The sequence below is a fragment of the Crinia signifera genome, chromosome 1, assembly GCF_055691185.1.
Source record: "Crinia signifera chromosome 1, ASM5569118v1, whole genome shotgun sequence".
NCBI classification, from domain to species: Eukaryota; Metazoa; Chordata; class Amphibia; order Anura; family Myobatrachidae; genus Crinia; species Crinia signifera.
In genome coordinates this window covers 303,503,441-303,518,889 of record NC_139217.1, presented here as the reverse complement: position 1 = coordinate 303,518,889, position 15,449 = coordinate 303,503,441, and the positions used below count along the sequence as shown (strand labels likewise).

General features: G+C 40.9%; 1 protein-coding gene across 1 annotated transcript in view; it reads right to left on the bottom strand.

Moving 5' to 3' along the window:
• Positions 1-229: 229 nt before the first annotated feature.
• SMC5 (structural maintenance of chromosomes 5) overlaps positions 230-15,449 on the bottom strand; it is an 87,614-nt gene continuing 72,394 nt past the window's right edge. Inside the window, exons 19-24 of the mRNA XM_083186078.1 lie at positions 11,156-11,251; positions 10,689-10,793; positions 8,647-8,766; positions 4,297-4,476; positions 3,696-3,791; positions 230-678 (exon numbers count right to left, since the gene is read on the bottom strand). Of these exons, the coding sequence (XP_083042204.1) occupies positions 541-678; positions 3,696-3,791; positions 4,297-4,476; positions 8,647-8,766; positions 10,689-10,793; positions 11,156-11,251 (735 nt within the window). The 3' untranslated portion in view covers positions 230-540. The remainder of the gene's footprint in view (positions 679-3,695; positions 3,792-4,296; positions 4,477-8,646; positions 8,767-10,688; positions 10,794-11,155; positions 11,252-15,449) is intronic.

Sequence of the window (15,449 nt, the reverse complement as noted above, 5' to 3'; positions counted from 1 at the left end):
GAGGGAATGGTACATATATCTCCTGTGAGTAAGGCCTCCATAGGCTTTAAGTGGTTTGCAGCATCAATAAACTAACATGGCAAAACTCTGTAGGTAGCCTTTCGGAAGAACTTCTATTTACAAATATCCATTATTTTAATGTGCAGATTAACAACTATATTTCTTCACTTATTTATAGTGTGAATTTTTATAGATAATTTAATAACCCACAAAAGAAAAAAATAATAAGAATATGTAGCAAACTTTTATTTACAAAAACAAACACTGCAAAACATCTGTGCAAAGTATTTCCCAGCTCAAATTCCAGAACCAAGTAAAAAAAAAATGTGTGTTCTATTTTGGGATTATTTAATGTTAGAAAATATATGATAAACTTAAAAAAATCTGCTATAAGGTCCCTTTTAAATTCTATCAAATATATAAACATTAATATATTGCATACATCTGTGACCACTGAAAAATAAGACCTTCAAAAGTTAATTGTAAACATTGTAGCAGAAATCTCTTGATGTTTTAGATAGAGGATATAAGGGGAGAGATTTATTCAGCCACTGCTGCTACTCTTCGACGTCTTCTATGAAACGCCTTCAGGTCCCATTTTGTGGGTTCCAGCATGTAAGGCCCATTGTACACAAACAGCACGGTCATTTTGTCAGCGTATGTTAGATTCTGGAGGAGCTGAGGAAGGAAAACAAGGGGAATAAGAATCATCCTACTTTCAAGAGACAAAACCCTCAGCACACTGCAGAGTACCAATACAAAAAGCCCTACTTTCTATAGCAATTTTAGTAATACATTTGCATATATGATAAGAATATGTTCAAACATATGAACCGGATATCAAAGTTCAAAACCTACTGAACTTTTCACATTTGTCATTTAGTTAAATTTAAGTATTCAACTTTAGAACCAATGTAACAGTATAATTTCCTTAAATACAGGAAGCGCAATGTTTAAAGATCTATCCACACAATCATTTTTCCAGATGTCCTGGCTGCACAGGAAAAGCCCACAAATACACATCCTCACACTCTTATATAACGCGACATGGGGCCCTAGCGCCAAAGAAACACATGTATACATGCACGACCTTACACATAGAGATACAAAAGGGATTACGTTTTTCAGTAAGAGGACTTCCTACATAGCTGCACCTGTAGACTCTAAGCTCAGTACCCCTGTGCTTTATTGCTACACACGGGGGCGATATTGGCTGAAATCGCTGGCAATATGGTCGCTGATTTGAAATGCTGCTGGAATCGCCAGCTGCGCACTCCCGTGTGTACTCCCTAGTGATCGCCGGTTGCAGGAGCATGATCCTGCGACCAGCGGCTTCCCTGGGCGCTGAGCAGGTGGTTAGCGCCGGACGGGCACCCATCCTATGGCGGAGATCAGCGCTGCCCCCCCTCTTCCCCATCACAACCCAGAAGCTGCAGCGCCACTTACCTGGCTGTGCGGCTGCCTCTGACTAGCAGGGGGCGGGGTGAGTACAGGGAAGTGACGTCTCCCCCCTTCCCGGTGACCAGCAGTGTCTGCTGCTCCCTCCCTCCTCCCTTCGGATCTCTGTCTCTCTCTCTCCCCCCCCCCCTCTCCCCCTCCCCACCCCGTGACAGCAGCAGTGTCTCCTTTTCACTGAGCAATATGATTGCTGGCGATATATATTGCTAGCAATAAATCGCCAGCAAATCACCCCGTATGTACACTTCATTAAATACCTGGCTTTTCCATCTTTATTGAATGTAGCCAACAGTAAATGCAATTAGGGGGGTATTCATATGTTGGTTTGTTCTCTTTTTTCATGCATATTCTCCAATTTTTTCAGATTTAAACATTGTGATATTAGTGTGATATTCAAATTTTCCCCCGTTTTAAAAGTTGAGTTTTTTTGAACAACCTGCGGGTGTTCTGACAGGGGCCTGTTATCTCTGTGGTGGCAGTCTTACACAGGTTGCCAGAGGGTGAGTGTGAGGGGAGTTTGCCGCCGCTGTGCTATATATAGCTGTATGCACCCAACTCTGTGCCAGGGCTTTTTCTAGCATATTTGGCACCCAGTGGGGACAGTTAAAAATGCGCCCTCCCCTATACACGGGGAAAAACTATGCACATGCTTCAGGAAAGGGGTTTGGTCTAGCAGTGAGGGGAGGTAAGAGTGCAGGCAATGGGTCTGGCCTGCAGGACGAGTCAAGAGCCAAACTGGCCAGCACAGTAGTATCCAGCCCAGAGCTCTTTGAGCCAGGGCTGGTACTAACAACATAGGAGGAAAAAAAAACAAGTTAGTGGTCCCCGTATTATTTTAAACCAGCACTGGGCTCCTAGTCAGTAAAGGAACGCCACAGTCATAGGACACATTTATACCGGTCACTGTGGCCATAGCATTAACCTCCCAAACTCCCCCACATGCTGGTACTTTGAGAACTCCAAGTACCAGCATGCAGGTCATTAAAGGATCCACTGGTACCTGTAGTTCCACGTGTAAAACAATTATTACAACAAACACATTACATGCGCACCGTGAAAGTAAAACTTTAATAAAGCACTTTTAAAACACTCATGTATAGATGGAGCAGCTCTCATTTGAGCTGTTCCTGATGATTCTATCGCCATTCGCCAGCTCGTGCGCCCCGTTCTGTCAGAGGCTGTAGTACTGTAGCTCTCCGGACCGCTCTGCCCCTACGCCCCCAGCTGGTCCCTGAAGTGGAGACAGGCAGGGAAGCCACTCCCCGCCGCCTTGCTGAAGGGGATGCTTGCACATCCCTGTTAGATGGAGCTGCTGTCTGCCAGCCTGCACCAAAACAGGAGATCTGGCGTTTTGACAGGCTGGCTGACAGCTGCTCCTTCTGTACATACAGTACATACTTATCTACATCCCTGTAGCCCTTCAATCCTCTTGTACAGTAGGGTACCTGTATAAAAGAAAAATACATACTCCCCTAATTCAGTGTAGACTGGTCCTCATCAGTCCATATGGGCATGGGTCGGCTGAAACACAGGAGCCTAGTAAATTTACCCCTTAGGGCGGTTTCACACGCTCCGGCTGACGCCGGGCGGCGAAACCCGGCACGGCCAAGTAGCCATGCACAGAAGTTTACAATGGTCGGAATGGCCACAACCGTCCTGTGTGAATGGACACAATCCTGTCCATTATTAACTACTGTGTAAGGCACGGCTTTTGTCCGTGCGGTGTTTCGCCACCGAGCGTCAGCTGGAGCGTGTGAAACAGCTGGAGCGCCACAGGTTGGCCAAGCCTGCATTAGGCATCTTACCTGTGTTAAGTATACCATTTAACAGTATTATTTAGTGAGAAGGATTGGGTTGTGTTTGGACAGTGTGTGGGACGACTTTAGTTGTTTTCCATTGTTGTTTTTTATTTGCACTTACATTCTATAATTTCATCATTGTACCAGTCAATTGATGTTCAACTTGATGCAGGGACTTTTTCATTCTAGGGGGTCAATTCAATGTTATCATCCTGATACTTAGTTGCATTCAGTAAGCTGTACATCTAGTTTTCCAGCGCACCTTTATGGGATGAGGGAAAACTAACCATGTTTTTTTGTTATGATGTGCCATTCCATGTGTACATCGCCTTTCATTGAATTGCCCCTTATTCAGCGCTATTTTTTCCTTATTTCTAGAATTTAGCGACAAAAAAATCACATAGTTTTACCAAGAAATACCCCCTTAGTGGTGATTACCTTTGGTGTAATAAAGAAATACTGAGAAGTGTTTTCTTTGCAAGCTGTCTTCACTACCATTTCAAATACTCTTCTTTCATTCACTGGATCCATGCCCTTGAAGAACAATTATATTCATTATTAGTAAAAAATAATTATTAATGCATTACTTAGGATATGGTTATATACATATTTAGGCATTTATGTATTTGCCGGGTGCCCACTAAGCAAATAGCTTAGTGGGCAATTCTGCGTAAGAAAATCACCATGCTTCAGGCTCGGTGGCTCACCACACTATATAAAATCAACTCCACGCCGACGTGGATAGTAGTGGTATTAAAAGGTCGGGAGGACGCGTTCCGCCACCGCTCGCCATGCTTCGGGGTGGCGTGGATAGCGGGTAGGGGGGGTGCCTAAATTCCATTGTATGTCATACAAGTGTAAAGTACATTAAATTACATCGCACCCTATAAATCGCATGCGATTTTAAGTGCGATGCGATCTCATCGCACCGCCCAAGGACAGAGAGCAGTGAATAAATTACATAGAAAAATCGCATCGGAGCCGTACGTATGCTAATGTTAATACAAAAGTACCCATATTTATATACTTATTTCTTTACCTGATTTATTTCGTCCACTACTCGGAATGGGCACCTGTTGAGCTCTTGGAGAGACATTAAGTAAAGCATTGTGGACACACTGCGTTCCCCCCCACTCTGATGATGTGGGGTCAGCTCATGAAGTTGTGTGCTACTTCTAAACTTTACACGGATCCTTATTCCATACTTATCATAATCCTCCTAAGAAGAACATACAATAATAAACAAAGATTAGCAATAACCATGTAATTTCAGGTAGTCAGTGCTTTCATTCACATTTTTATTAAAGGGTAAATATTTGCAAAATTAAAACTTGCAAATAAAACTTAAATGGGGAGAATGGCATATCATATATGTGGAGTTGAGATACAGGTCTTCATAACCCTTCTGTACACCCTTGACGGTTCCCTGTTTATCAATTGACTGACCGTCGGACATTACAGGCCCCAAAAGATTTCCTTTTTCTTTATACCCACACTAATTTCCACTATGCAACACCTCTAATTTGTATGTACTGGTGTGCCCTGAAATCAGCCTTTAGAGGCACTTCTATCCAGAAACAGTCCCAATTGAAAGTGCGCTATGTAAAAACCCAATCAGATCTCGAGGTCACCCTCCATGACTTTGGAACTTCAAAACCGATCCCACCCCATTAGCATTATAAAAGCATCTCCAGGACATGCTAGCAAAGCTTCAGAAGCTTTTTTTTTGCTTCACATACACTCTTCCCTGGCGTGCTTCTGTCAAATTCTATACAGCAGGCAATAAAACCTCTTAACTTATCGCTAAGAACCCGTTGCTTTTGGAATTAAATAATGCAGCCTCCAAAAAGGTGCATTCCCACCAGAAATGGCTAAAGCCCAGATTTGTAAACTGTTAAAAGGACAACCCTCACTGTAGAAATTATAGACCTATTGCTCTTCTTAATATATAATGTCAAAATATTTGCTAAACTGATTGACAACCATCTCAGTCAATTGCTCCCCCAGCTGATTAATCCTGACCAAGTGGGTTTTGTTCTTGGAAGCCAGGCCCAGATAATACTTGCAGGGTTGACTTGGTTGATTGGACCATTTAAACACGACTAGAAGTGTTCCTTCTTTCCCTCAATGCTGAGAAGGTGTTCGATCGGTTACACTGACAATATATGTATCAAGTTCTTTCTAAATTTGGATGTCAGAGTGATATATTAACTTTAATCTGTGCCCTATATACTGGTACTTTGGCTTTTTAGCGATGTAGATCTTTCTTCCTTATTTGCAATCCCTAATGGTACTAGACAGGGCTGCGCACTGTCCCCGTTGCTTTTCGTACTGGCTATTGAACCCTTTGCTTAGCTGATTTCCAAAGCCTAATCATAGGTATCCATAAGTTATGTTGCATCCATAAGTTATGTCTCTTAGCGGCTGATGTCCTTTTATTTGTCTCTAGCCCTGAGGACACACTGCCCGCTTCACAATCTATATTAGACCAATATAGTATAGCTTTTTTTTACATATTCAATGCCACTAAAACTGAGGCTCTGCCTATTAAAATACCTTCCTCAATCCCTTAAATCTTTGAAGAGGCACTATCCTTTAATTTAAAAGAAGCTTTTAAAGTCTTATTTAGGAATCTACATACCTCAGTGTACTTCAAAAGATTTTGATGTTAATTATATTCTCTTATTGTTTCAATTGTCTACTTTGACGACTGCCTAGATGAACTACGAGGCATCGTGGTTGAGACGTCTTGCGGCATTTAAAATGACATTGTTACCCAATTTGAGGTACTTGTTCTGAGCCCTCCCATAATCTGCCCCCTCTCCATGAAACAGCTGATGGTTTCCGAGATCTGGAAATGCAAGCCTTCCCGCCTAACCGTTAGGCAAATTACTGGGTCCTAGCATCTAGGTGGTCTGGCTCTTCCGGTTGTCCTTACCCTCTAAGCTTGGTGATTGGTTTCTACTTCCATGCTCAAAGCCTTGGGGTGGACCTGGATGGTGCCTTTCTCTCTGTTTTTTATTTACCAGACTTTCTTTGGTCTCCTGCTCGGCTCTGACCTAGCCATAGTTTACTCCCTAGTTGTGTTGTAGATGTTCTGAAGATTTGTGATACTAACCTCCCCTCCCGTTTGGACATTGGTCTCCCTATGAAGAATATATCCTTAACAGCTGTAGAGATGTTGCTACCCCATCTTCACCCTTCTTTTTGGTCCCGTTTAGATGCTCTTATGCTAGCATATCTGTTTTCCTCATACTCAAGACTACCAAATAAATGTTTGGACCCTACTCCAGTTTTTTTTTTAAATCTGGAACAAATTTATTGGGTTCAAACCACTGCATTCCCTGGTGGTGTTCTCTCTCCCCTCTTGATCCTTTAGACCAGTGATCCCTCAATCGCAGTCTCAAGGCACACCAACAGCCCAGGTTTAATGGCTATTCCTGCAATTTCATAGTTGGTATAATCAAGTGGACCGATTATTCAGAGCGGACTAAAAATGCTCTGAGTGCCTAAGCCTGGATAGCCATAAGACATGGAGTGTTGGGTGTGCCTTGAGTACTGTGGATGAGGACCACTAGCATAGACAAATCTCCCGCCCCCCTGCAATAAAAGCAGGATCTCCAATGCATGTTTACACCTAGACAATGAGAACTGGTCCACCTCATCTCTTTCTCAATGTCCCCCTGTACTTACTACACTGAAATGCATGTGAAACTCCAACATAGACTATATCTGACTCCTACGGATTTTCACAGATTTTGGCCTACATATTCTAAATTTTGTTGGTGGTTATGCCATAAGGAAGGCACAATACTACACATTTTTTTGGGACTGCCCTGTACTATGCCCCTTTTGGGAGGAGGTCTATTCTCTAAAAAAAATGTATTGAGTATAGCTCGGTCTCTAGTTCCCATCCTGGCTTTAAATCACTGATCTCCCCTAGTGCAGATATTCCCAACCACGGTCCTCAAGGTACACTAACAGTGCAGGGTTTAGTGATATCCAGGCTTGAACACATGTGACAATTAGTACCAGAGTGATTCTGATTAAACCATCTGTGCTTAAGCCTGGATATAAACTAAAACCTGCACTGTTGGTGTGCTTCGAGGACCGTGGTTGTGAATGCCTGCCCTAGTGGTTGCTAAGGATTCTCGGTATATACTTCTTCTCGCTATATACTTCAATATATCTTGATTTCAGCCAGAGCATCTATTGCCCTACAATGGAAATCCCCATCTCCTTCCCCACTCGCTAAAGTAATTTAAAAAACCCAATATAATTTTGAAATGGAAATCAGAGAGGTCAAGTATTCCATGTCCTACTATTGCCCTTTTTAAGTGGTTTCCGTGCTATATTTATGTTACTAAAGGTAGGGGGAAAGCCTTGGTTCGCGACTGGCCACTCCCCTTCACCCAAGTTGAACTAAACTCCAGAGGATGACTATTCTGTCTTAGTGCTGTTGACAATTTCTATGCACATCAGCTTTTTTATGTATCCAATATACTTCTAGTACCTTGTGTGCAGTATGCTGCTTGATATTCTCTTTTCTATTTGTGTGCTTATTCTCATCCCTGCCCCCTTGTTATCCTTCCCAATATCCCCAATAGTTTTCAATTTATGTATCCCCCTAATGCTTTATAACAATTCAATAAATATCAATGATTGGAAAAGGGAGAAAGAGATGGGCGTGAGAGAGAGAGAGAGAGAGAAAGAAGGAGGCGTGAGAGGTGAGAAAGAGAATGAAGGAAGATAGGGACGGATGGGAAGGTGGGGGAGGAGAGAGGAAATAAAAACTGCAACACTGGTAAGAATAGCAATAAACCTGGCGAATGATGGGCCCAATTAACAGTTATAAATAATATAGAATAAAATACACACACAAAGATTTTTGGGGGTTTTAAGATTGAGAGTTGGGAAGGAAAGAGGTGAAGAGAATAGGGGGAAGACATAGAAGACAGATTTAAGGAAAATATGAGTGAGTGCAAAACAAAAACATAAGAGGAGGGGGGGGGGTGTTCTAGAACTGCCACCTATCTGGGAAAATGATGGGTCCAAAACACTAGTTATAAGTAATAAATTGTAAAAACTAAAAATACATATGCAATTATTGTAAAGGCTATAAGAGGGGGAAGGTGGGAGAGAAATGGGAGGAAGAGGTGTGGGGGGGGGAAGAGATTAAATAAAAACCTTGCAACAGCTTTAATAGCTACAAAGCTACCAACCTGATGATTGATGGGTCCAAAATGCTGTTATTAATAGTAATACATTGCAGGGATTAAAATATACACAATGATTGTCTGGGTTAACAAAATCAATATAATTCCCTAAATATTGTGGTGTTAAATATTACTCCAAAACAATAAGATGGGTTACCTGGTCAGTAGCTTACCTCATTTTCAGTATGCAGATCGACCTCACCAACACACTGCATGGAACTGAAGAAGCCGCTGAACTGTTCATTGATTTTTTCTACTAAATGCTTTAAAGGCGTGAGCCAGTCTTGCTTCACCTGCACAAAATGTGAATACTCTCATTTAAAATAACTGTATTTGAACACAGACTCAAATTATTGCATTGGATCACTTTCATGGTCTGCATATTTGCTCTTTTGCTTTAAGCTTTATAGAATCAATTTAAACTGGTGTACCATTAATATGTGCAGACAAAAGTTGAATCTTTTTCAATTTTACTAGATGCATTTTTAGATTTGTTCATTACTATTACTGTAACTAAGAAAATACTATTTTTGTAAATTACTTCTAATTACACATGAGGCTATTAACTAAACTATACCAACATACTTCTGATTTATTTCAAAATATGTCCCAGCACAACTGCCCTGCACTAAATATATGAATGAATAAATCATGGTTTCTAATAAAGTAGAATTAGCACAGTTGGCATGGCGGTCTGCTCAATTACAGTACACTGAGGTCGTGGGTTCAATTCCCATCAAGGTGTTTTAACTATGGATAATTTGTATGTACTCCATATGTATTGGTGGGTTTTCCCAGGTGCTCCAGTTAAGCCAACAATCTAAAAACATACTGGAATATAAATTGTGTATTGAAAAAAAAAAACATATTCTTTGGAGTCGATCCTATTTGCGAATGGTGCAGGGTGCCGTTCCCACAGCAACGGCACCCGAATTCACCCGATCTCGCACCCTTTCAGGCCCAATTTTTTTTTTTAATTGCTCGCAACCCTATGGCGTAGCAAGCGAGCGCTTTTAGGCAAATTTATGTCCACCGTAAAGTGCGTCCGCTGCCTTGATGAATCACACTCGCAAACCATCCATGGCTAACTAGATCAACCCCCTAGTGTGTGTGTTTGTGTACATGTGATAGGGCAGGGGTCCTCAAACTATTTTGCTCTGGGACCCCATCAGACAATAAAAATAATGACAGGACCCCAGCACGTTACTGCAGAAGGTCATCCCGTCACATGTGTAGGCAGCAGACAGCACATACATGGCAGCATTGTGGAGGCACAAAATGATGGGGAGTCGTCTAAAATAACAGACAATACAACAGATCTTTCAGACTCCTTGAATCACTGACTGAGATTAGAAAGTCTTCAGCCGGATGGTCAGTAACATGGAGTCGCGACCCCATACTGAGAAGGTCAGGACCCACAGTTTGAGAACCGCTGTGATAGTGGATCTTAGAACCTACTCCTACTGTATATTCCCTGTGGCAGGGACTGAGAATAACCAAATATTAACTGTACAGCACTGTGGCATGTGTACACTATGTAAGTAGAAAGGGGAGGAAGACCGTTATGATATCAGGTTTCTAGTGTGTAATGTATGAGTTTCCCCCCAGCTTTACAAGCCAGATAGGGCAGGACAAGATGTGACAAAAGCCAGAGGGTGGAAAATTGGAAAAAACAATGTAGCGCTATAGTGCGATATTCAATCTGTGAATCTTCGGCTGAAATAGCAGCACTCGTCTATTCAATGCTGTCGTTTCCAACAGTATTAAATACTTTCAGATTCAGCATTTATTAAAGTCGAATCTAAATTGTGGAAAACGGACGCTATTTGTCGAATTTAGCAGCAGTTTCTGACAAAAACCGCCTGTAAATACGACTGTCGGGAATGTCCTGACAGTCGGAATCGGGATTGATTACCCCCCATAGTCTATAGCAGTATTGTTAAAAACATGCCAAATTTGTGAGTGGGGTGATTTTATGGAATTATAAACCTTACCCCTATGAAAGAAAAAATCTTACAGATTAAAATGCTTAACATATTGCTTTGCATATTTGCTTTTATCTAATACATTCTGTAACTAAATTAAAAACATTTCATTATTATTTAAACAAAAAAGCTTTTCTTCAAGACAGACACTATACTATAGTGTGGTACCTGTGCTATCTAATTTTGTGTAGAATTCTAGGTGAACGGGGTGACTTTCATTTTTAGCATACCTGAGATATGTTCTGTCTATATTTAGCCAACTCCTCTTTCTTCTTGTTAACTTCCTTTGTCATGTCTTCTATTTCTTGTGTGCGTTTGGCATAGTCTTCAACAACCTTAAGAAAAGCAACACATAACAATTCAGATAATAACACCTATTAAGAACAAGACATTTAGATAAATTTACAAACAAATGGATTACACTCATTTTTGGGGGTTGTGTTTTAGAAGCAAATGCTAGATAAAATGACACATGGCAACACAGACACACGACAGTTGCCAGTTTAAGCATGGAATTTTTTTGGTGCAAGGGAACAGTATGTTCTGTTCTTTTCTTAAAGAATCTAGTTAAAATTCTAATAGATTCAAATTCTGGCATTTCAAACATATTGTTCCTGCTGCCTAGCTTATTATTACTGTGCTTTAATACAGCGTGGGAGGGTAAGTACTATCAGGGAAAAAAACCGACACAACATACAGAGGAATTTAAGCCTGTGAAGCAAGAGGCTCTGGACCGTTCTTCATTTAGCACAGCATCTATCTCGTCCAGTGTATCCGGAAGTGCTTGGAACGCCTAGAAAAAAAAAGACAAGTACCTTAAAATATAAAATAACCACATCTGCAAACTTAGTCACAACACCATGTGCACAGAGAACAATGTGGCACCATGCCCCACACAAACTGAAGAAATGAATACATTCTGATGCATGCTGCCAGTTTAGAATGAACAGAAAAAATAAAATACAAAGTTCTTGGAAAGCGTATGATAAAGGACTTCTTGAAGTGGACATTAGAGATCACAGAAGTGGAATGACCCAGGGCTTTTTCACAATAAATCTCACTTTCAGGGCTATGGTTGTTAAAATAACAATGAAATACTTCTAAACTACAGAATAAAAAAAAAAGTGTTTTAGAATATGTACTGTATAATACAATTCTTTCTTCTTGGGCTCACTGGTGCAATATGGCAAATACTATTAAAAGACGCATTATATATACACACACAAGAATTGTGTGTTTACTTCACTCTCTCTATACCGGAGGCTTAATATAAGGAAAGGTGTTCTGAATTAAATATTTTAAAGAAATTCCAAAAGCAGATGTACATATCAAAGTGGTTTATTGTCAAGTGCACAATACCAGCACCAATGACAGATTAGAGAAAAACAGCAATGTTCTATGTAATATGAAAGAAAGGAAAAGGCAAGAGGGTTGTAGCCCAAAATACCACTGGGAAATGACCTTACAATAGATAAGGGGATACTAGTTTATGGTTAGAAGTACTTCTTCCACTGTAGGAGGAATAGCATTTTTATGGTTTCCGAAGATAAAAAAAAAAAAAGGCCTATTTCAAGGAAACCTCTATGAAAGTACTGTAAAAGCAACTATTTGCTGGTTCCTAATGCATTTTAAATAACTAGAACAATATATATATATATATATATATATATATATATATATATATAGATAGATAGATAGATAGATAGATAGATAGATAGATAGATAGATAGATAGAGAGAGAGAGAGAATGTCCCATATGGAATAAACCACCTGCAGGTAATACATATAACTGCAAATTAAAAATAAATAATGCATTTTAGAATCTATCTAGCTTTTTATAGGTTATACTTTATTTAATTTGTGTCAGTGGCTAATTAATGAAAAGACTTACTGAAATTACCCACTGAAAAGAAGTTAAGTTCCGTTAAATTATTTTTTAACAGATCATCAGCAATTCAACATTCAAAGCATATCCTCTAATTGCCCCTTATTCTCAGTCACGGGTAACTTGGAAGATTGTTTGGGTTTGTGTGAGTGGCTTCCCCATTCAGTTCAGCTGCCTGTCAGTACACTTCACATTGTCACTTCTGTTTGATGAGTACATTAACATTTTGAAAGCATTATGATCTATAATACTACAAATAAAGAATACATTCCACAGATGACAAGAATATTCCCTTGATTACAAATAAATGGCATTTCCCATATATTACAACATTTTCCTATGAATTCCAAAAGATTGAGTCTTATGACTGGGTTCTCCCACTCAGAGCTTATTCTATTAATCAGTTTAGTTAAACAAATTCAGATGATAGAGGGTTTGACTAGTGAGAGGTGCAAAGTTTTCCTTTATGTGTCATTGTAACCTTAAATAATGCAGGAATAAATTTGCACAAGTTGCTATTGTTATCTTGGTTACAGGTGATACTTTTATTGGCTTGACTAGTCATTAATTTTTATTGTATTTCTGACAACAATGCCTTTTAATCACAAGTCGGCATTACAGTATTTCTCAGTAACCTTGCTTTAACAATAGAAAATACAAGTTAATGCTACTTATACAGTACCTGATAGATATATTGTAATGCCTAGAAATTCTGCTAATTATAAACAAACATGCAGAATGAATAAATATGATTATGCAGAGAATAATAATCAAACATGATTAGTTGAAGAAAATTCAGGGCAATGTACACTTTTGGAGGTTGCATTGGGTTAGGTTGCCCATCATTGCTTACACACCAGACATGGTGCATGTTAGTCCCACCCATGGTGTTTGTGGCTGTGGTTCATGCAGATTCTCACTTCCTTTAGTGCCTTATGGGCAGGGCCGGCGCCACCACTAGGCAGCTCTAGGCATTTGCCTAGGGCGCCGGCACCTGGAGGGCAACAGTTCGCCCCTCACCCCCAGCGAACTGTGTAAAAAAATTGCTGCCCCGGCGTCCCTGCAGTGCTGGGGCGGTCAGGGGTGTCCGTGCCGTAGGGGTACCTGCGGCGCCGTCATGTGTATAAAGCTGGCTGCGGCCGGCAGGGTCCCTGTAGTGAATAGCAAATAACTAGCGCTATGCGCGCGGCGGCGCGGGAAGCGCTAGTTGTTTGCTATTCACTACAGGGACCCCGCCGGCCGCAGCCAGCTTTATACACATGACGGCGCCGCAGGTACCCCTACGGCACGGACACCCCTGACTGCCCCAGCACTGCAGGGACGCCGGGGCAGCAATTTTTTTACACAGGTACCACCCCCCTCCCTCCCTCCCCCCCCCCCCCCGGCACCGGGGCGCCCCCACGCCGACTCGCCTGGGGCGCTCCGGTGCCTTGCACCGGCCCTGCTTATGGGGCATACACATGGGGCGATATCAGCCCCATTACTAAGCGATCTGGCAAGAGTGCTTAGAAATGAAGCACAAATCACTGTGTGTATGCCCAATAGCGATGTGTAGCCAGGAGCATCGCTGGACTAGATATTTCAGGCATGCTTGAAATATCTAGTCATCACCCGTGTTATCTCTATTGAGAACACAGGCAGTAACAGATTGTGCAGCACACAGCGATGCCCAAAGCAGATCTTTGAAAGCAGAAGTCTCACCATCGGGCGAACTGACAATCTGCTACTGTGACCAACCATTTTCAAACACTCTCTCATCCACCCAGCCCACAGTGTCTCCCTGCAATACTGAAAAGCATCAGGGTGACCTCTCAAGCTGGTTTGGAAAGCAGAAATGACCTATACCCTAGCTCCAACATACAACCAACCTGGTACTCTCATTCAACACAACTTTCCGAATGGTTACCTTTATACCCTAATCTGGGCCGGAATCAAACAGTACCATCAATAATTTTAGGGGCCAGCCTATTAACCAGAGAGGAGACTCCTGGAGAAGAGCTGGTATGGTAACACAGGCATGGTGATTGAACAGTAGATACCAAGGAGCCACCAGTTGCAGGAGCACTTTTCACATGGTACCACTCTGACCCTTTATACTTAATAGATCAGGATTCAACCTATATTCCTATATATAGCACCAACTATACAAGTCAAGATTAAATTATATTCTATGATTGCATGGAAATAGATTGTATCCAAAGACAACACTTGGGCTAATTCTGGCTAAGCTGAGCAATGCTATATGCCAAGGCATTAAAATAAGGCATATAAGCACCCAAAATAGTGTAAAATACCTCTAACAATAGAGGATACTTTTCTATTTTAAGAAAAATTATATATGTCCATGGAAGTCTGTCTTTTGTCATGTCTTTTGTGTTGTGTGTTTTTGATTGATAGTCAAATTAAAATGTATTAAACGACTGATTATCAATTCATAACTGCTCCATTTATTTTAGATAAAGAAGTCCATTAAAAGCTATGTTTTAAAACTAATAATTAAACCATTTAATTGAACATTACAAAGAGTGCGCCCAAAAAGACAAATTTGTCTTTCCGTTTACCCTCTGCAAACAAACCCCCCTCTATTCAGTGACAAATACTGAATGTGTTGGGCGCACCGCCAATCCATGACTACAATAATCCATACAGGTAGTCTTTCATATTGGTTGAATAAATGACCATCTACGAATGCTACAATTGATGACCAAGTCTGTGCGGATCCACAACCCCCTTTTCGTGTAGCACCTAGTACCTTGTCAGGGTGGAGTACACAACCCATGGAAGTTATTATCCAAAATGCTGCACCACTCCTGCATTATGCTTACTGTGTGCTCAAGGGTTTATTTTGTCTGTGACGTATCTGTTACTGTACCACCAACATCCTCTGTATTATGTGCATTGTTTTATAATGTCTGTAAAGCACCTTGAGTCCTGTTGGAGAAAGTGCTCTATATAAATTAAACTTACTTAATTACCATGTACTTGTCCTAAATTGCACTGTAGTATAATTTGCTATTTTCTGCTGAACCCTTGTGGCGCCATATAAATAAACTATAATAATAATAAAAGTGTCCCTCAAAGCAACTATTACAGCCATGTGGAAATA